Genomic DNA, 23,537 nt, shown 5'->3' on the forward strand with positions numbered 1-23,537 from the left:
ACCAAGCATATTCATAAGAAACATGGAATTTTGAATGCTTGATGCTGTCAAATGCAACAGTCCTTTCCACATAGACATTGGCTAGCTCATACACTGTATGCAGCTCATACATCATATGCACTACATACAACATACACTATATAGCATATAGTGTACAGCATATGCACTAGTGAATAATATGGACAAAAGGGCACCTACACATTACACTTACATGAGCTTTTATGACATTCCATTATAAATCCATAGGCATTAATATGAATTTGGTCCCCCCTTTGCAGCTATAACAGCTTTCACTCTTATGGGAAGGTTTTCTACAAGTTTTGGAGTGTGTCTGTGGGAATTTTTGCTCATTCTTCCAGAAGAGCATTTGTGAGTTCAGACCCTGATGTTGGATGTGGGGGCCTGGCTCGCAATCTTCGTTCTATTCATCCCAAAGGTGTTCAGAGGGGTTGAGGTCCAGGCTCTGTGTGCCAGTCAAATTCTTAAAGCCTCTATAGTGCGGTTATAGCCTAGCTTGCTTAAATACATGTGGAGCAAATTCCAAACAATCTTGCAATTAGAGCATATTTTCTGGCTTGGGCAGTGACAAAGATGATATGTGCAGTATGATATAAGCTGTTGAGTACACATCAAGATGCATTACCCTGCATTACCATTCACACTACAGATGTAATGTGACCTGATGTGGACCTTTGTCACTGGCAATTTTCATTCTAGGTTTTCCTCCCAAAATGAGGGCCAAAGTGTTTCTTCCAAAGCAGAAAACAAAACAAAAATATTAGTGCTTGAAAAGAGTCCTTGAAAGTCTTGGAAAATTCCAAGACATCTGAATACATTTGTATGGGGTCTTCCCCTTGCAATTCAGCAGCACACTACTGGTCAAGAAATGTGTGTAGGCAATGCTTAAAGGCTGTATATAGATGTAAATACATTCACATTAAGGCATTGTGCATTTTGTTTTGTTTTGTCATGGTTATTGCTTTCAATCCAAAGAAATTGTCATTGCCACTGTGAAATTACTTATGGACTACACTGTATGAAAGGATATGTTTGCTTTTATAATAAACTATTTTGGTATTTATTGTTTTCTGTTTTGTCAGGGACCTGGATCCTGGTCTTATCCTCAGCAAACCACAAATGCGAGGGAATGTGAAGCTCTTACTTAATTGGAGTCTTAGGAACAGGGAAATCATCTAGTGACCTCTACAGGCTCACAGTGTGGACCTAAATTCCAAGTGATTTTTTAGAAGTGTAGACAGGAATGTTTGCAGCAGTTGAGCATGGCCCTGTTCTCTATAGTGACTCCAACATCCTCTGCTTGTCATGGAAGGGCTGTGTGCCCAAGCATGAGAAAGATAAGCCATTGTGTAGGAGGAGGTACTATGAAGAAGGCTGGCTGGCCACTGGGAATGGGAGAGGTGTGGTAGGGGTTACCTTCACCTCTAGCCACTGCAAGAGGGATTGTATCACTCCACAGCGCATCAACTTCAATCTGAGAGGACATAACAGCGAGGTGAGAATTCTTGAAATAGATTTATACCTTTTGCTTACTTTTTTTTATAAGTGAAGTTCCCATGGCACTGATAATGTGATGTTTGTTCTAAATACAGCCTTATTTAAGTTAATAAAACATTTATCTGTGCTTACAAGGATTAATTATGAGTGTACACTGTGCCATTCCTGGTGTCACTGTTCAAATGTAATACTACACTAAGGAAAATACCCTCATTAAGAGATAGTGGATAAAGCACTAGTATACTGTGTTTCCACCTAAAGCTCTGTTGTGTCAATACTATTGTCTTTGGCTTCTCTTCCATATGTTTGGTCTTGAAAGCATTACTTTTGCTGCAGCAGTTTTCTTGAATTTGTTTCCCCTATATTTGCTGTAATCATTGATGGACAGAAACAAAGTACATGTACTTGGTACCTGTACTGTAGTGCAGTCTTCAATTAGTTTAACTATATTGTAGTGTCTCTGTTTTTGGGAACTTTTTACTTTCACTCCACTACATTTCACAGTTGAAAATCTTTTTGCTTCACTACATCTATACAACTATCATTACTTTTTGAGTGAAAAGAAATTTTAGAAATAATGTACAATGATAATGCAATAATGATGCACTTTCAAACTGAATGACACAACTTAGAGCATGCATTTTAATTGACTCAATTTCTTTAAAATATTTAAATGCTTAAAGAACACAAGACACAAAAGCAGAGTGTGGCTCTGAAGACCCTGAATTACTTAATCCTTCAAGATTTCATTTTAGAATTTGTTAACACTTATAGGTATGCATATTTTTAACTCTAGCCAGTTAGCTCATGTTTTTAAGTAATGTAATCTATTGCCAAACAGTTAGCCAAACTTTGGACAAAAACACATGAAATTGCTTTAGAGAGAGATTGCCCCCTTATCTCTTATGACACTAGTGAGAGACTGTATTAGGTGATGGAAGATATCCAGAGGCACTCATGAACATTCCAACTGCAACAGAGCACTGAGTTCCCTTAGATTGTGTGTTTATGGATCAGGACGGTGAACCTGACAAACCAAGAGTTCCCAGATGCGCTCCACTGGATTGAGATTGGTGAGTTAGCAGGCCAGGGAAGGACACCAAAATCACTGCTGTGCTTCTTAAAGCACTCATGCACCACCCTTGCATAGTGAGTTGGGCAATTTTCCTGTTGCTAGATACCATCAGGGATGAATGTCAACATGTATGGTTGCCAACACTAAGATTGCCAAGTACCTTTTGGCATTCAGAGACTCATAAAGTGATATTAGGGTCCAAGATCATGCCAGGAAAACATCCCCCAGAGCTGTACTCTGCCACCACAATACTGCATTTGGCCCACAGTTGACTCTTGGAGGCAGTTCTTGTGTGTTTGGTGCCCAATGCACTACACTACCCAGGATTCATCCATGAAGGCAATGTTTTCCAATCCTGGAGGTGATGTTGATGAACCTTGGTTAACATTGGTGTCTTAACCATGCATGTGATTCACAGGCCCAGACATAACAGCTTTTGCTCCGTGGTGATCCCTTACATTTTCCTTGCTGCTCCAGTATTCATTACAGAGGTTAACTGGTCCACTGCGGCGTGTAGATTGCTCTGTACCACTTGCTGGAGTTGGTTCCCTCTGACATCAATGGACTGTGGGGCACCCTTGTTATACTGTTAGGAGGCACTTAATGTTCAAAAAGTCCATCCTAGGCACACGTTCAGTATGCAGCTCTAGAACATAGAGGTTACTGAGATTGCTACCACCCTTTGCTCGGTACCCTATGATCACACCCTTGTGGAGTTCATTGCATCCTCTGCTCATGACAATCATTTTGCACACTGGAACAACTAAGTGCTAGTGCTTGCAGATTCATATGTGCATCAAATATATACACAGTCATATGAGAAAATTCAGAGCACACCTAGTTGGTAATGAAGTTGGCCTGAGATAGATAGATAGAGAGAGAGAGAGAGAGAGAGAGAGAGAGAGTGAGAGAGAGAGCTATATCTTAATAATTAAAAAAATTAAATAATATTTAAGTGGTGTGTGTGTATATATTGCTGAGCTCCAACATAACACTAACACCACCTGCCTAATATTGTGTAGGTCCCAGCTCTGTTCCATCAAGGCATGGACTCCACAAGACCTCTGAAGGTGTCCTGTGGTATCTGGTACCAAGATGTGAGCAGCACAACCTTTAAGTACATCAGATTGCAAGGTGGGGTCTCCATGGATCAGATTTGTTTTTTCAGCAGAATACCATATATGCTCAATTAGATTGAGATCTGGAGAATTTGGAGACGAAGTCAACACCTTGAACCCATTTGTCATGTTCCTCAATCCATTTCTGAACAATTTTTGCAGTGTGACAGGGCAGATTATTGTTATAAAAGAGGCCAGTGTCATTAGGGAATACCATTGCCATGACGGGGTGTACTTAGTCTGCAACAATATTTAAGTATGTTATGTGCTAAAGAAACATCTACGTCAGTGCCAAGATCCAAGGTTTCCCAGCATAACCTTTCCCTAAACATCACACTGACTTTGCCGGCTTCCTTTCTTCCCATAGTACATCGTGGTGCCATGTCTTCCCACATGCCTAGCTGTCCATATGATGTAAAAGAAAATGTGATTCATCAAATCAGACCACCACATATTGCTTCATGGTCCAGTTCTGATGCTCTTGTGCCCATTCTAGGTTGTGGACAGGGCACTCTGACCAGTCTGCACAGCCCTATGCCCTGTGTGTTCTGACACCTTTCTTTCATAGCCAGCATTAATTCTTCAGGAATTTGTGCTATAGTAGCTCTTCTTTGGGATTGGACCAGTATCCACGTGCATCACTGAGCCTTGGGCACCCTTGACCCTGTTGCTGATTCACCTGTTGTCCTTCTTTGGACCACTTTTGGTAGATACTTTTATGCATACTGAAGACAATCCACAAGACATGCTGTTTTGGAGATGCCTCATCTATCATCTAGCCGTCTCAATTTGGCCTTTGTCAGAGTTACTCAGATCCTTACACTTGCCAGTTTTTATGACTTCAAACATCAACATCAAGAGCTGACTGTTCAATTGCTGCCTCGTATATCCTATCCTTGACAGGCGTTATTGTGATGATATAATGTTATTCACTTATATATAAATCTAAAGAAAACTTGAATTTGTTAGTGTTAGCTAACATTATCTTACACTGACCAGTTTAGCAGCTGAAAACAAGTGGAGCAGTGTATTCCACAAGATACCCACATTGGAACCAACAGACCTCCATATACAAAGATAGTTCAGAAATCAACAATTCTTAAAATAATTACCATTATTCACAGGTTATGCTAATGTATTTTACTAAGTCTCTTTTTGTTAATAATTTGGTATCTGATTAGTTACTAGTTAATTAGTTGATTTATTATTTATATTATTAGATAATATTAGTTAATATCTATTTATTTGTATATAGTTAGTTAATATATTCGTTATTTTGTTAAGATTTTGGCATCTGATTAGTTTAATCTTACACTGATTAATTTTATAGCCTCAGTGCCCTGCTTTAAACTTCTGTTAGGACTTTGTTAGCTTTTTTGTGCATGACCTGATGCTGTAGTGACATAGATTTACCCAAGAAACTGCATTCAGTGGCTGATTCAGTCCAATGATTTTTGTTCTCCTAAATGTATAAAAGGGCTGCAATTCCTACACATTCAAACTGACATAGATGTATGTGCTGTAAAAATTAGACAGATAGTTTACACTCATTATTTTTCAGCCATTTTTCAGGTCTGCTTGAGTATATGAGCACCTAAATAGCAACCATAGCTGGCCTCTGTCCAAATATTTACATACTTCTCTGTGTAAAACAGTAATGGTGCTAAAACACAGCCTTGTGGAACAGTGTATCTTTGATAATTTATTGCTTACCTTTACAAACCACTAGTGTTAAGCAACTTATTTTAATCTCACACTTTGTTTGGATTTTTGGGGTTTTTCTTTTGTTTTCAATACATTCATTTCCCAGACATTAACCTATATTTAACAAAATATTGAACACTTGCATTCAGAGCAACAACAAATTAATAACAGCACAGTACTCTGCTCATCTATGACCAAGAACAGAAATAGGTAAGTAATATTATACCAAGAAACCTTTTGGTCTTTTTTTCTTTCTTTGAGACAAGTGCAATTAGTTTTGTTATTCTATACCAGCCATGTTGGATTCTCTTCTTTGCCATTCTTTGGACACATGCATTTGTTTTTGTTGTGAGGACTGTCCTGGTGTTGAAAGATTTGTAGCAGTGGTCTGTGGGTTGTGATACTCTTGCAGGAGAGCCAGCGTCATAACCTACAATGTGTAAACAATCAAGCTTGATCTCAACTAGGAGAGTCTTACGACATTTTAGCTTATCTTGCTGTCAGATGCTACACTCAGATCCATTAGCAAGACAGATCAGTATATTTGTTAATTAACTAGTATAACTTTTCCACTAGATTAAAATGTTATGAACTTGGCTACAGGTTCAGCAGCGAAGGAAGGTTTGAAACATGCTGCAGTCAGAGAACTGGCTGAGATCAAGGTTAGGTTTCTTGATCAGAGGTTTATAACCTTTAGCACTTTTAGTAGAAAATAAATAAAATTAAAAAAATTAAATAATTAACAGAAGTTCTGATTATTTCACTTGGACTAAATTCTTAGATGTAGAGTTAAAGAGTGTATAGTGGGTATAGAAAGAATGTTTATTAAAAAACAACAGCCAAATATTGTGATTTATCATCAAGGCTCTTGAAATGGATTTTATAGGACTTGTCAACTTTCAGTAGACCTGGCCACCAAAGCAGCCCAGCTTCACCCTTCAATGTTTGCCCTCTTTTGAAATTATTCCCAAAGCCCCTCCCTCCAACGACATGAATCCTGAGCACTACCTAGCTTACCCTTCTTTGTACAGTACTACATGTGCATGCAAAATCACTGAAAGCAAGGGAGGGCCACCTTATTGTAGAAAATGTTGTAGAGTGGGTAATACAGCAGACCATGCTGAAATGTATGGATACTAACTACAGAGCACAAGACAGTCATGGAGTCCTTCCCCACAGCATCTTTTCTAAGCATATCTATCAGGATGTAAGAAAGGTTCAGGCTATGTGCTATTTAAAAAATGTTGCATTCAATTTTTAGGCACATATGTGTATCTTGTTTTTCAAAAGATTACATTAAAAAGAAATCACCAGGTCTGCCAAAGTTGGTGTGGAATTACATACACTCTATTGTCAAAAGTATTTGCTCGTCTGCCTTCGCACGCCTATGAATTTGAGTGACATCCCAATCTTAATCCATAGGGTTTAATATGATGTTGGCCCTCCCTTTGCAGCTATAACAGCTTCAATTGTTCTTTGAAGGCTTTCTGTAAGGTTTAGGAGTGTGTTTATGGTAGTTTTTGACCATTCTTCCAGAAGCACATTTGTGAGGTCAGATACTGATGTAGGACGAGAAGGCCTGGTTTACAGTCACTGCACTAATTCATCCCAAAGGTGTTCTCTGTCGGGTTGAGGTTGGGATACTGTGCAGGCCAGTCAAGTTCTTTCACACCAAACTTGCTCATCCATGTCTTTATGGACCTTGCTTTATGCACTGGTGTGCAGTCATGTTGGAACAGGAAGGGGCCATCCCCAAACTGTTCCCACAAAGTTGATAGCATGAAATTGTCCAAAATGCTGAATCATTAACAGTTCCTTTCGCTGGAACTAAGGGGCTGAGTCCAAATCCTGAAAAACAACCCCACACCATAATCCCCTCTCCACCAAACTTTACACTTGGCACAATGCAGCCAGACAAGTACCGTTCTCCTGGGAACTGGCAAACCCACTCATCCATCGGATTGCCAGACGTAGAAGTGTAATTTGTCACTCCAGAGAACACGTCGCCACTGCTCTAGAGTCCAATGGTGGTGTGCTTTACACCACTGCATCCAACACTTTGCATTGCACTTGGTGAACTAAGGTTTGAATGCAGCTGCTCGGCCATGGAAACCCATTCCATGAAGTGCTCTATGCACTGTTCTTGAGCTAATCTGAAGGCCACATGAAGTTTGGAGGTCTATAGTGATTGACTCTGCAGAAAGTTGGCAGCCTCTGCGCACTACACGCCTCAGCATCTGCTGACCCTGCTCTGTCATTTGACGTGGCCTACCACTTCATGGCTGAGTTGCCGTTGTTCCCAAACATTTCCACTTTGTTATAATACCACTGACAGTTGACTGTGGAATATTTAGTAGCGAGGAAATTTCACGACTGGACTTGTTGCACAGGTGGCATCCTATCACGTTACCACACTGGAATTCACTGAGCTCCTGAGAGCGACCCATTCTTTCACAAATGTTTGTAGAAGCAGTCTGGATGGCTAGGTGCTTGGTTTTATACACCCTTGGCCATGGAAGTGATTGAAACACCTGAATTCAATGATTTGGATGCGTGAGTGAATACTTTTGGCAACATAGTGTAGCTGCCAGTGGAAATTGCTCGCCTCCACAGTGAGATCAGGTCATAAGTCAGAAAATCATTCTTCACCTTGCAGTGAAACAATACAACTAAAGTACCTATGGAGATTTTCAAGGACAAAAAGTGTAATTTTTCAGACTGGCCAAATCTGATCTAATCTCCAATGAGAAGACTTAAGACCAAAAACCCCTGAAATAAGCAAAAAATTTAAAAAAAAAAGAAAAAAAAGAAAACTGATGTTACTAATGGACCTGTGAAATTGGTGGATTTTTTATAGGACTATGATTCTAAATATCCCCTAATTAAAGGTAACATTCTGAACTTTTTTTAAAATAAAAAGTCTTCTTTCATTTCATAACTAATGCTATAATATAAAGCCAAAGCAACAAATGTTACATTATGTATGCAACACACACAGTGTATTACAACATAGTGTTGAGAAATGCTGCAGATTAACCTGAGTTGTTCTTTATTGCAGGTGGTTTTGGTGCGGTGGAATGAGCCTTTTCAGAAGCTGGCCACCTGTGATGCAGATGGGGGGATTTTTGTATGGATTCAGTATGAGGGCCGCTGGTCTATAGAGCTGGTAAATGACCGGGGAACACAGGTAAGACTGGAGAAGGACACTTAAATGTTGTCATTACCGAAAAACACTAAAATACACTAAAAATTATAGTGGAGTATGCATTTCAGTGACTGTATTTCAAAATCAGAGACAAATTTATATGTGGTTTAAATAGACACAGAGGCAGGTACAATGAATGTGCATATATTTTGTGGCCATACAGGTTGGAGGATTGTTTAACATTGATTTAACAAGTTAAGAATATTAGAGTATGCATAGTAGTAGTCATCCTATATATACACAGTATAACTCTACCTAATAGGTTGCTGTACCTTTTGAATTTAACTGTAAAATGTAACCTAGATCTTTTGAGCGCCACAGTAATTCTGAGATTAAATCGCAGTTGACATTTATAACAGGAGTTTTTTTTCTTTAAAGAGACCACTAGACATATGACCACTTTAATTGTATTTTGTACACCATAAGTTACCATTAACTTATTTGTTGGTAAACGTTAGAGACAGTAGTGTTAAGAATGTGTTGATTACAAATAAAGTCTCTGCTAAGTATAGTTAAGTGCAAGGAGGCACTAACTAACTGTTTACTAACTGAATAAAGGGGCATCCCTGTAGAGTTACTGAATTACACTGTTTTATTTGTTTAGGTCAGTGACTTCACATGGTCTCATGATGGCACGCAGGCACTGATCTCCTACCGTGATGGTTTTGTGCTGGTGGGCTCTGTCAGTGGTCAACGCCACTGGTCTTCTGAGATTAATCTGGAGAGTCAGTTAACTTGTGGGATATGGACTCCTGATGACCAGCAGGTAGTGTACCTGAATTAAGTCCTATTTCTTTGTTTATTTTTAAATCAAATGTATGTCTGCAGTTCCTTATCAATAATGAAAGCATTAAACAATGATACAAAATTTTAGAATGCTATGTACATGTGTATTTCCAGCTACACAAATGATTATTACACCTGGAGTAAAGTGTTTTTGTAATTATTATACTATAATCTGTGACGATTCGAGGCTAACAGGATGCGGAGTAGGGGCACGTTCAAACATATGTTTTTATTTAACACACAGACGACACATCTAACACCGCACACCTCACTAAACACCTTTCAAACACCAACAACATGTACTACAACACGAGACATATATACACACGAGGATTACACATAATACAGAACAGGTGGACGACACGAAAGGGCATGGCGACACAGATGAACACACACACACGCACACACCAAGACGTTTGAGGAGAGTGCAGGGCCGTAACGTGACAGACACCCCCCAACCCCCCAAGGGTGCAACTCCCGGCGCGCCAGCCTAACATTATTTCTGAATGTCATTCTTGTAAATTTAAAACTTGACAAAGTGAACAAACCTAATGGCATTATAACAAATGCATTCATTCCTTTGATTATTTGCATTTTTTAGTAAAGTATCTTAACTTTACCATTGTAATCTGTTATATACAAACTGGCCTACTTTGCACTGATCCCAGTAGCCTTTTCTAATGGGTTTTGTGGGATGGATGTGGGGGGTATTTCAAGGTTCAGCATAAATTCTTAATTTTTGGAAGATGTCTACACCATTATACCATAGCTGCTGAAATAAATTATTATAGACATCTTCCCAAAATTAAGAATTTATGCTGAACCTTGAAATACCCCCCACATCCATCCCACAAAACCCATTAGTGATGTAGCCTATAAACTACAGTGACACTGACGTCCATTTTTCCTACAAAATTTGTTTATTTATATGTTTCTGTCTCTTGAATAAAAAAGACTAGAAGAAAAAAAAGTTTAGTTGTGCTTATACAGCCTTTGTTGTACAAATGTGTTGTCATGTTTTTTTGTGGTTTGTTTATACTTGACACTTGTCCCAGAGGTATTTTATGAAAAATAATTTAAAGCAGCACTGTGTAAGTTTGGAGAATTGGCAATTTCTAATGCAAATATGTAGTTTCATGAAATGTGCAGAAGAACATTTTGTAATATAGGTTATTAAAAGGTTGCTATCATTTGGTATTTTGAGCAGTTTTATAAGTTAGCCAATTCCCAGGCTAGCTAGGTTTGCTAATAAACAATGAACAATGCCAATGTATTTGTTTCTCTCATCCTTTCCCCTGGGTTTTCCAGGTGTTGTTTGGCACAGCTGATGGACAAGTCATAGTAATGGACTGTCACGGACGGATGATGGCACATTTACTGCTGCATGAGGCAAAGGGCATCGTAAGCATGGCCTGGAGCTATCCCAACTTTATAATGGAGGAGAGCAGTGAGAGTGAGACAGACTCAGATGACTGTGATTCTTTGCAAGGTATATAACCAATTTTCTTACCTCCTCTTAGCCAAATGTCTGTTTAGATTTTTGCCAGAAAGCCATCCAAAAATTAAATTACTCAATATCCCTATTGGGAGTTGTAGGTGGTAGAAGATGACTCCACAAAGCTGTTTATTAGGCTACGGTATTCTGCCTTCGTCTTCTTGGTAATGCAGTTTTTTGTAATTTGTGTTTGTGAATCACTAAAAGTTTTACTGATTTTTAAACTAAACCAATTTTTTGGTCTGTCTATGTAGGCAACATATGATTTTTGCTTCTTAATATAGTATAATTAATATAATATAAATATAATATCAATCTTAATATAATATAAATATAATATAAAACATGCTTTATTTTGATACTGCTGAAATAGCTGTGGTTGTATGCATAAACCAAGTCTTGTAGTACATAGATTTTTTGTGTGTGTGTTGATTTATATTTTGGTTTCTGTTGAACTATTTACACAGACAGGAGTTTTAGCCTAACACTGTTTTACCTATTTTTTCATTAAAGGGGACCTATTATGCTAATTTTGAATGTACATATTTTATTTTTGGTCTATTGAAATAGATTGCATGCTTCAATGTTCCACACATCTTTATCATACTGTACATATCTTATCACCCTCTCTCTGAAATGCTCTGTTAGAACCCCTGTGTTTTTGAGCCTCTCCTCCAAATGTGTTTTTGACATTTTCTTCTGTATTAGATGAGATCAAATGGAACCTAAATGATGGAAAAATAAGCCTGGATGTGAATAGATGTCTTGGTCCAAGTGTCTCCTACAGTTTGAACCCTAATGATCATTGTACAATGTGTACAATTTCAGATAATTAGTGTTAAACTGAAGAAGTACAAATCGTTCAAAAATAAGCTTAAAACTGGAGGTGCACTTAGGGTTTAACTAGTGCTAATGGGCACTATGTGAGGTCATTCATACCCACAACAGTTAGACATTTTAAAGAGTCACCCTCCAACATGGACAATATTGATACCATACTGCTTAAATTATAGTGAGTTTCATTGTTTGTATGGTTTATTGTAAATGGTATATCTGTTTAATCATTGAATATTTAGTTGTTGATAGGGCAGTTCTTTTAGCAATTAACAACACATCTATTTGTAGATCAGCTAGTTTCAGACTTGGACATTATTCTTAAAATACTACCACATATTGTAGCATTTGGAAAGTATTCATTTACATTCACTTGCACATTTGTAATTATTGTAGTGTAGTCCCTTCTGTAAATGAATTGTAAATACTGTACTTCGTAGAGCCTTTTTAGAGCATCCTTAATTTTCTAATTGTGTTTATTTTGTGTTTATGTGATGTGAACAGTTTGCTGCTATAATTTTACAGTTTCCTTCAAGATATCATAAAAAGTATCTATCATAGCATTGGATTATAAACTTGCCTCACCTCTTCTTTCCTGTTTGATTAAGTACATTCTAAGATCAGCTCTAGATGGTATTAAATTGTCATTTTTGTGACGAGCGGAGGCAAAGCAGGATGCGGGGACGTGCCGTGTCTAACACAACAAACGTTTTATTTGACACAAAGACGACAACATCGTTAGCGAACTAACCTGGTTCAAACATCGACACACCTATACGTAGACAGAGGACTTATATACATACACACTAATGACACAATAAGGAGCAGGTGTGAAACACAGGGAGGGCGTGGCCATAGAAATGAGCACACGTACCGTGACGCTTTTGTGATAGGCCTATATTCAGTTTGGCTGTCTGGTATGTGGAAAGGGTGCTAGGCTTTAAAACAAGCCAAATAGTTTCAACTAGTCATGGCTATTTTGGTTGTTATATATTTATTAAATACCAAGTAATAGCCACTGTCTCTTGACACTGGTGTAAAATGTAAGATTGGTGAATTGTTTAGTGTTACAAATGGTATTTTTCTTTATAATGATTTTCACTAGTAATATATTATTTTTATATCTCTCCTGCTGCAGTGAGTAGCCTGAAGCTCCTGCTCACTGTGTGTTTCACCTCAGGAGACATCAGTCTGATGAGCAACTATGATGACCTCACACCTACTATAATTCGCACTGGACTTAAAGGTAAGGATGTGTGTAGCTGGGCACCAAATATTTTCATGTACTTTTGGTTTATCCATAGTATATCGATGTACATCCACTGGATAATGGGTGGGGATACAAATTATCTAAATAACTATTACTCAATATCTAAATAACATTTTCCTTGCTGACTTCGGCAATATATGCATGCTGATAAACTCTGTCAATGTCAATATATTGATATAAACCGTGGTTTTGATCAGGCCATTTAACTGCAAATGTAACTGCAGCTTAATTTGCTATTGTTTGTTTACTTAGTGCATTTATCTATTTTACTTTAAAATAAGCATTGCTCAGACATATTTATTGATTTCTTAGTCTTTTGATACTGTGATTCGCTCCCATCAGTTCCTTATACAGCCATCCTTGATTATCCTTACTTTGATCAGACATCTTGCAAATGGTTTCAGTTGTACTGTGTAGCTACAGGTGGCAAAAAGTGGTGTTCTACAGGGTATTATAGGGTTCAACATAATATATTAATATTGCATTTGGAACAGCATGTGCCATTTATATGTAAATGACATATTTGAAAGTTTGAAAAGTTACAAGGGGAGTTAACATTATACAAAATAGCTTTAAATAAAAAAACAAATTTGTATTGTTCTTGAAATCCAAACACCAGCCCACCAGCCCACCAGCCCACAGATACACAACTTTGGGTCATAACAAAGCTAATGTGCATATTTTATTCCCCAGTTTCTGTCAGAGAAGCCCAAGATTTCATTCTTTTCTCTGTTTTGCACATTATTGATCTTCCTTATAATCCTGACCAATTTTCATCTATGTTATTACAAGCTCACATGTCAATACTTGTTTATTTTTCTGCTGTACACTTGTTGAAATGAAGTCATTATACATACAGCCAACCAATATTTACAAATTTATGCACTCAGTTATCTACATAGCAATGATGTCGATGTGTGTAATTTACTTATATTGCTTTTGTATGTGTGTTTCAGATATTGTGATGCAGTGGTGTTCTCAGGGGGATCTGTTGGCAGTTGCTGGATTGGAGAAACAAATGGTCATCCCTGAGTATGCATTTTTTACAGCATCCAAAACTGCAGTTGTTAAGTTTTACAATCATCATGGAGAACACATCTATCTACTTGAAACACCTGCACAGGTGTGCATATACTCTTTCTGTATAAAATATTAACGCATTCACAAACAGTTTTAATCTACATATAGTTTTGTCTCATGTGTGTTCATTCTTGTACAGAGGCCAATTAGTACCCTCTGCTGGGGTCATAAGGACTCTCGTTTGTTTCTGGCATGTGGAGCAGCACTGTATGTGATTCGGGTAGAGCGCAGGCTTGCCAGTCTGCAGTTGTTATGCCAACAGGTGATTGCCAGCACAGTGAGAGAAGAAAAGGATGTGTCCAAACTCAGTATTCCTTCTCGCCTAAGCAGATATGTGTCTTCTGCCTTTGCTCCTACTATTAAAGTAAGATGTTTATTTACCTGTTTTACTGAAGTTTCATTTTATGGCATTAATATTCTGCCTTTATTAATTATTCACTCATTGCTAAATTGTATTTGAAAAGCCAGACATTTTTTTGTTTATTCAGTACTGAGGTATAAAAATATACCTTTGCTAAACTGATGGCTCAAGGGGAAACATTTTCCTGTATGTTTCACCGTCCTCCTACAGCCCCCCATTCCTGATACAAGCAATATGCGGGACTTTGTGAGTTACCCCTCATCGGGGAATGAGCGTCTTTATTGTACTATGAAGCGCACAGATGATAACTTGGATGTGGGTGGGCCCTGTTACACCTTATATCTGGAGTACTTGGGTGGGCTTGTTCCCATTCTGAAGGGCTGCAGGATCAGCAAACTACGCCCTGAGTTTATCATTATGGACCCCAAGACAGATGGGAAAACAGGTGAGATCATGCTGGAAAAATGAAATGAAATAATAATATATTTAATTGCTCACTCTTAATAAAATATACAATGTTTTCAGTCTGTACGATTAGATTGATTTTGGTCATTTATGCAAATAATATTATTTGGGAATTGTAATGTTAGCAAGTCTTTAATCAGATAAACTAGTTACTTACAGGGCTCAAAAACTATTGTTCTCATCTCAGTTCAACAATCTGCTATCATAAGTGATTAATTGGATAGTTATAAGATTCTAGTTAAAGTCGGTTGCAATTGCTAATGGGAGATTTAACTTGTGGGCTTACATTAACAGGACAATGAATGCTAGCGTTAATGCATTAACATTTTGGGGAATGAACGTTCTGGTTTTCTAGCTACAGTTTCTGCACTTGTGTGTGTGTGTGTGTGTCTTCTCTGTGTGCGCATGTGTGTACATGTGTGTCTCCCTCTGCGTGTACACCATCTTGAAATAAATATACAAGGGACAGAATCTATGCTCTATCACATTGTCACCTCTAGACATTTGTTAGATGATATGAGCAGGCTGTGCAAATTTTATTTTTTTTTTTTATTTGTTTGATCACTTAGATTGTCTCTCTCTCTCTCTCTCTCTCTCTCTCTCTCTCTCACACACACACACACACACACACGAGTGTTTATGTATGTATATGTTGTATTGAATGTGGTTGGGATTTTAATTTTTCACTTTTTAAGTTCCAATCACACTGTATAACCTTATCTATTTTCCCTCTCCAGATGATTTGTATGGGAACAGCCTCATCACTTCTGTGGTAGACAGCTGCAACTGCTCAGATTGCAGTGACATTGAACTCAGCGATGACTGGATTGGCAAGAAATCACCAAAGATGTCCAGAGGAAGCAAGTCACCCAAACTCCCCAGGTAGTGAGAAACCATTTGTAGATGTGTGAAAAGTGTGAAATTAATCTGAATATGCATTCATGAATTCACTAATTTTGGAAACAGTATCAACTGAGTGGCTGAAGTAAGCATACAGTTTTATTTTTGATGGTAATCAAATGATTTAGCAAAAAGTCATACCCACAATCTTGGCAACATAAATTAAACTGATAAAAAAACTAAATATTCACTGCAAAAGAAAACAATTGGCAGGTGTTCGCCTGCCTACAAAAATGTTTAAAGTTAGTTAGCACCTATCTATAGGAAATTATACTTTTAATTTGTAAACATTTTGGTTTCCTAGTCATTATGACATGGATGTGATATTAGAAGGCATATGAGGCAGGGGAAATCTATGTTGAGCTAAGATCAATACAGTTTACTTGGATAAAAGTAAAAAGGCTAAGAGAAGAGAGAATAGACACAAAATCCTTTGTGTTATAACCAAGGAAAATATACAGTTCTGTACGGATTTATGCACCAGAGTTAAGGATATCATAGACACTATGGACTTCAAACATCAAAGGCAAGATTTTGTTGTGAATATCAAATTTAATAGGAAGCTAGTGCAAATTGACTGAGGTAACATGCTCTGACTTTCTTTTCCTTATAAAGATGTGGCCTGGGGTGTTCTGAACTAGCTGAAGTTTTCTTAAAGTAAGAGCAGGATAGCCAGCCAACCACATGTTGCATTAGTCTAATCTAGGTTTGAATACATAAACAATTCTTAATCTCTGGTGAATAAAAAGTCTTTTCCTGTTTTTTGGAATATGGATGCAAAAAACAGGCACACATGAATACACTAGCTGCAAAGTTTGTACAAGCTTTAGTCTTTTTAGATAATCTAATAAACACTGGGTTTCCTAAAATAAGAAAAGATTAAAGTATGAAAATAATGGTTTTCACTATCCTTGCCAACTTGTGTGTCCCACAAAGAGCACAATTTACTCGCTTCTTTTTAAGTAAGGCATCTGACAACAAATAAATACAGAAATTAAGAGAAAATTGCTATATATCAAATGTAAAATTTATAAATGAAAACTTTTGTTTTAGGAGGCTAGATGTGAATTAAGAAACAAAAATGAAATTTCAACCTTTATTGATGTCTTATGTTCATTTAATAAAATCACAGTGTGATGCTCAGAGGCTTAAGCAGGATGCGGGGATGAAGCACGTTGAAACAGACGTTTATTAACATAGAACACCTAGACGTAGGACACATGCTATGTTTCAAACACAGGGAACTCAACAATAAGACATGTGACTTATATACGTATGATAATTACACACAACAAGCATCAGGTGTAAGACACGAGAGGGCGTGACAATACAGACAAACACACACCTACATACAGAGACGTTTTAGCGGGGGATGGGCCGTACCGTGACACACAAATAAGATGATCACAAACCCACATGCATTCACTAAACAAACAAACAAATATCTTATATATATGAAACAATGTCCTAGTTGGCAACTACATTTTGCATTTGCATTTATGCACCTCTTCCCCATTGACCTACCAAATGAAACAGTTTTCATCTTTTCTTATAAAAGAACAGTACAGGAAACCTACCTCAGAAAATATTTGCATTAGTTTGCACTGTTTGATTTCCTCACTATGTAGATCTGCTCTATTTTGTGCCCTCAGACAGCTGGTTTTAACATTAAAAGTGTATTTAATTATGTTATTTCTGACATTTGTTTCAGTTTGTATAATAGAAACAATCACACTGGGATTTAGGGGATAATTTGTACATAAAGTAAAAAGTGGCATAGAACAGTTATATAAGCACAAAATAAAATTACCTTATTATGTCACATATTAAGCAAATAAAAAGACAAATTGCCTCTGAAAAAAAGACTCATCTAAACCACTTTTAAATATTGTGACATTCTGGGCAGAAAGTATGCAATCAAAGAACTGACATGAGACAATTATTTAATTCCTTTAACAAAAACAGAAATCAAAATGTTTTCTAATGCTGAAGTATAGGACATATAATGATGGAAATTTTACTACATTACAATCATGTCAAAGTTCCCTTTACTAATTATGTATTTTATTTTAGAAATTAAATTGTTAATTTTAATGCAGCATACCTACTAGCAGTAGATCATTGTAGCTTGCATCCCAGCTAGCAAAAAATGTATGGTCTGGTTCTGGCCCTTATCTATCATGTGAGAACTTTTTTTGTCAGCCTGCATCTGGATCTGGCCCAGTTCCAAAATGAGGTATGGTTGGTTTGATTCCAGCCCATGTATGGCTGCCCAGATTCCAGCACTAAGCCCACACTTACCCTGCTGCTAACCAGAACAATAATTTTAAAAGCATGTTTTTGAAAAAAACTAATGTTCAAGTCTTTTCCTTCATTTTGTACATTTTCTGTAGAGACTTAGTGTTATTTCACCAACAGGATAAATATAGATCCCCGCAAGTCCCCTAAGCTGTCCCGTGCCACACAGGAAGTATCTAGATCACCACGGTTACCTATCCGCAAACCCATTGGATCCATTGGATCCCCAAGTCCCTCTCGCAGAGAGTTTCCTTTAGAAGACTTAACACAGGTACACTTAGAGATGCACATCATGTTAGAAATGTATTATAACGTTAATAGCAATATTTAATATTAATATGATTCCTTATTGTTCATAATGAGGAAATTTGTTTGAGTCTGCACATTTTATATACTACTGTAATGTATTTAACATTTTGCTATAGGGATTGATATAAATAGTGGCAGAATAAAAAGGAAAATATAGATTGCCTCATTCTTTTTTTTTTTCAAAATTAAAAACAAATCATGAGCCACTGATTACTTGGCTCACCTCTGTGTTTTTTTCCAGAATAATTACCTTGCTCAAGTCACATCCAACATATGGGGAACAAAGTTTAAAATTGTGGGACTTGCATCTTTCTTACCAACAAATCTTGGTACAGGTAATGACAATGAATTACTAGTTGATTTTGTTGAAATAGTTGAATACTAGTTGATTACTAGTTGACCTTTTTTCATTTTGCAATAATACATTTAAAAAAATCCAAAAATCATTAAGATGTAATAATCAAAGTATTTATTAGGTTACAGAACATCTGTTAAGATTTTGATTAGAAGTTGAAGTGAATCATCATTTTGAAAATTATAGTAGTAAAATTTAAAATGGAAAAATTGTGTTTAATTTGTCTAATTGCAGCTAATTGCAACTGGGATTAAATCACATTTAGGCAGGCTAATTGTTCACATCTTTAACAGTTTATGTGGTGCTTAGGTAAATGTCAAAAATTGCTGTGGGCAAAGGGGAATTTACACCTTTCTAAGAGAAAGATAAATACTTTTCACAGTACTACTTTTGGGTAAATGCCACAGGGATAAAACAGTTTGAATCTAATTTCTTTTCAAGAATTTCAAATGTCAATGTCACGATTAGTCCCTCCCAGCTTCCGTGTTCCGTAGTTTCCCTGTCTTGTGTATTTTAGTTCCATTCCGTAGTTTTATTTTCTCTGCCCCTTGTTTGATTTTCCACACCTGTCCCTTGTTTAGTTCATGTAATTAAACCCTGCCTTGTTCCCTTGGTCTTGGCTGTTCAGTGTTTATTTGAATGGTTGTGTTTATTTGAATTTGTGCGTTTATGCGTTTAGGGAATGTTTTTGAAAGCATGTCTCTGTATACCTGTAAGTTTGTACTCCGTGTATCCTAGCCTTCGTGTTTCTTAGCTCAGTGTTTTCCCTGGTCTTTGTCATAGCCTGCTTCCCTTGTTTACCTTTGTGTACTTTTGCTTTGTGTTTCCTAGCTTTCGTTTATCCTAACTCTTGTCTTGTTTAGCATGTATCCCCGTGATCTCTATGTTGGCTCTGTGACCCTGGACTACTACAAAGACTCTGATTTTGGATTTGCCCATAATAAATCTCGCTCTTCTCTGCACAAGCGTCCGCCTCCTTACCGCTCCCCGTTACAGTCAAAGAATGATACATGTGACAAATATAGGATTTGGGCTACTTTGTCAGGCTTTATGGTAAATAGCACAGTTTCCTTGGAAACAGGAATTTTAAAATTTGAACAAATAAGCAACCTGTTCAAGATCCTGTGCCATGACAGAAACCCTGATTAGATACAGAATAACATCAAGTACCTCTACAAAGCTTTTGTACATGCTCTACAGACTCTTGTTCCTAATTAGAAATTTGGGCATTCTTCAAAGATCATACTAGATCCTGTTACTAACAAGGTATTTTGTATATTACATAAATTACATTTCATTTTTACCTTTTTCTCCGCAGTTATTTATAAAACCAGTCTGTTGCACCTGCAGCCTAGGCAGATGACTATCTATCTGCCTGAGGTAAAGAAGATTTCCATGGAATACATCAACTTACCTATTTTCAGCCCTAATGTCTTTAGTGAGGATGATGATGACCTGCCTGCCACTACAAATCCAGGAGTTCCTGATGACACCCCTCCTTGCACTGTTAACATACCTATCGCACCAATACACAGCCCTGCCCAAACAATGTCTCGTACCCAGAGCATTGGTTTGGTGCAGTCATTGATGGCCAGTAAGGATATCTTTTCCAGTGAAAAAAAAACATCCCCTACTAAGGGGCCAGTCCACAGCAAGGATACTGCACTAATGACACATTATACTGTACCATCTAGATGTTCCAATTCTGATCAGGTAATATTTGGAGGGATAAATGTTGGACAGGTTTTGGACACTCAGCTTCTGTCATCAGAACTGTGTCAGCATGAAATGCATCTAAAACAGCATCAACAACAGTTGCCACAGTTCCAGGAGCTTCAGCAACAACAGCACTGTCAAGAGATGCATCATTTACAGCAACAACAGTATCAGCTTCAAGTACAACAGAAACAACAAATACAACAGCAACAGATGCTGCAGAATCGCTTATTGCAGCAACAGCAACACCATCTTCGATTGCAGGTCCAAAAGATGGAGCAACAGCACTTGCCACAACTAAATCAAATGCAACAGCAACCTCTACAAATGCATAGGCAGGTCAATCATCAGCACCAACAGCAGCGTCAGATGCAAATCCCTGCTCATTCCTTACCTTCAGGATCTCCATTTAGACAGTTCCTACAGCTCTCACAAAGTAATGCACATGCCTCTCAACATACTGGAAACTATGAAGCTAAACAAATGGAGAATGAGTTACTGCTCAATATCAAACCGATTCCCCCTACCTTTTATCTGGCAGAGGGAGATGCTGTGGTTTTCAGTGCCCCTCAGGAAATTAACAAGATTACTGCTCCTCCCCCCTACCGTGGTACAGTTTATACTCCAGTAGCTGCAGCAGCAGCTGCTATGATGCCATTATCTGCTGCAAATGGTAGTTCCTCTTCTGTGGGAGCAGGTAGTAACTCTGGAACTCCACACCAGGAAGATACTTATCAGAAGAGAGATGATGATAATCTTCAACAATCTGCCACACAAACAGCACCGTATTCAACCTCTTTTGGCTTTGAACGGATCACCACCTTTGACAGTAGCGGGAATGTGGAGGAGATTTGCCAGCCTCGCATGCAACTAATCAGTAATCAGAATCTTAGTACAGTTCCTTGCTCAGGAAGCTCTGCTATGCTCAGGGTTTCATCCTCCTCAAGTGAGGAGAAAAAGGTACAGCTGTCCTATGCCTCTTCCAAACTTAACCAGCTCACTGTTCCTAGGTACTCCATATCCAGTGGGTACGAGCCCCCTTACACAGATGCAGCCAGTGAAATCAGTTCAGCACAAAGCTGCAGACAAACACTTGACACCAGAATGATTCATGGCACTTTGAGCCTTGAGGATAGTCAAGAGGTAATATTGAAGGGTTCTCAGATGCTTTATCCTCAGAGGACACTTCCCACAAAAACAAGCACTCTGTCAGTCTCTTATCAACAAACTGCACCAGTGACACTTCATACATGTAGTCAGTGTAGTAGCATTAGTGGAGCAAGCAGAGAGGTCACAACCAGTGATAATTGTGATATTGCTAGTGATACAGTCAAAAGGAAAGACTTTTCACCATCTGCAAGTGGCACAACCCACAACACAGTGATAGTGCATTCCAGCAGTAATTTGGTGCTGCCTTCAGAGTCCTCTTATAATTTAATACATGTAAGGGGTATTTATAATGTTATAGGTGGCAGTGATAACAGGGATACATCTGATTTTATCAACACTGCCTTTACTGTAAATGAGCCTTTGAATCAGTCATTAAGGCAACTATCTCTTAACAAAGAAGGGGTTAAACCAACTGTTAAACAACCACAATCATATCAGTGGGATCAATCTGTCACTGATGAAATATGGGTTCCTCAGGACCAAGCAACCAGTTTCTCCATAACTCCTCACACAGTGTCTCACAAACCACCTGCATTAATCCTTAATCCTGCTCAGCCTGTAGATGTTTCTCATTTTCCTGATATATCATCGAGTTCTTCTACACACCCAAGTGCCACAAAATTCAAGGCAAGTGAGACATACCAAATCACCATTCCCTGTTCCCCAGGTAGCAGTGATGTTGGTGCCCACCTCCAGCCTGTCCTGGACTCACCACTTCCCTTTTTGCCTAAACAAATGGTTGCACCAGTGGCCTTATCACAGCAGGATCATACCCTGGTCTTGCCACCCATTTACCCTCCCAATTTAAGCAGTTTTACCTGTTGCTCTCCTCCACCTAATCTTGGGGTAAGTTCAGGTCCAAATTTACCTATGACCCCTGTTGCTGTCTGTCCATGGGACACATGCAATCCCTGCCCAGCCATGCCTAGCTTCTTAAGTGCACTTCCAGAAAATGTCTCCCAAATAATGGAAAAGAATGTTCTGTCTCTTCCCAGTCAAACTGCACAACTGCTCTTACCCTTCACAGATACAGAGGGTTTAGTTAACTCTCCAGAAGACACCTCTGAGACTGCAGAAAGTTTCCAGGAGGTGCTGTCTCTTAGCAAGGGCATAATTCCCCAGTATGCAGACAAGTTTGGCAAGAAAAACCGAAAGAGATTAGACAGTAATAGGAATGATGAAGTCAGTGTTCCTGCAATCACAGTATGCAACAAATCCAGAAAAGAGGGCAGAGCCCTTATTGATTTCAGCATCTCTAGCCCAGGATTGGGTGGCCAGGACAAGAAAACCAAGGGACAGAAGGAGCAGCAAAAGACAAAAAGGTTTAGTAAGCCCACAACAGGTGACTTCCAGGACAGTTCTGAGAGTGAGTCAGAGTTCATTGTTATTGGGGATGAGCTGATGAACCAAAACCAAAGTACCAAGAAAGGCTGGAAGGCCAAGAAGAGTCTTCGGTCAGGTGGCTGTGAATTGGATGATATTAAGTTTCTGAGAAAGGCTGTTGAGAAAGAGGAGTGTGGCCTAGACAACCAGGGCTTTGTCTACATCATGGCCAACAAACAGCCTCTTTGGAATGAAGCAACACAGGTATACCAGTTGGATTTTGGGGGAAGGGTCACACAGGAGTCTGCAAAAAACTTCCAAATAGAGCTTGAAGGAAGACAGGTAAGCAATAGCCAAGAGTGTCCTTGCATGTACATGCATGTTATATATTCACTATAAATTATAAATCTGTATTACTTAGAAATGTTTAATATAAACATTTGCCCATCATAAACATTTGCCCATCAACTCTACCCCATCTGTTGCTATATACAATTTGAGTGGGTAATCCCTCAGCCTGTGTGTGTGTGTGTGTGTGTGTGTGTGTGTGTGTGTGTA

At 38.2% G+C, this 23,537-nt stretch overlaps 1 protein-coding gene across 1 annotated transcript in view; it reads left to right on the forward strand.

Annotated features, from left to right (window-relative positions):
* Positions 1 to 23,537, forward strand: part of LOC113592158 (tubby-related protein 4-like) — a 31,850-nt gene that overhangs the window by 6,537 nt on the left and 1,776 nt on the right. Inside the window, exons 2-13 of the mRNA XM_027032921.2 lie at positions 1,101 to 1,513; positions 8,471 to 8,599; positions 9,222 to 9,383; positions 10,712 to 10,892; positions 12,871 to 12,978; positions 13,959 to 14,125; positions 14,222 to 14,446; positions 14,654 to 14,888; positions 15,646 to 15,790; positions 18,227 to 18,377; positions 18,657 to 18,750; positions 20,089 to 23,321. Coding sequence (XP_026888722.2) covers positions 1,262 to 1,513; positions 8,471 to 8,599; positions 9,222 to 9,383; positions 10,712 to 10,892; positions 12,871 to 12,978; positions 13,959 to 14,125; positions 14,222 to 14,446; positions 14,654 to 14,888; positions 15,646 to 15,790; positions 18,227 to 18,377; positions 18,657 to 18,750; positions 20,089 to 23,321 — 5,082 coding nt within the window. The 5' untranslated portion in view covers positions 1,101 to 1,261. The remainder of the gene's footprint in view (positions 1 to 1,100; positions 1,514 to 8,470; positions 8,600 to 9,221; positions 9,384 to 10,711; positions 10,893 to 12,870; positions 12,979 to 13,958; positions 14,126 to 14,221; positions 14,447 to 14,653; positions 14,889 to 15,645; positions 15,791 to 18,226; positions 18,378 to 18,656; positions 18,751 to 20,088; positions 23,322 to 23,537) is intronic.

The sequence above is a fragment of the Electrophorus electricus genome, chromosome 2 (genome assembly GCF_013358815.1).
Source record: "Electrophorus electricus isolate fEleEle1 chromosome 2, fEleEle1.pri, whole genome shotgun sequence".
Taxonomy (NCBI): Eukaryota; Metazoa; Chordata; class Actinopteri; order Gymnotiformes; family Gymnotidae; genus Electrophorus; species Electrophorus electricus.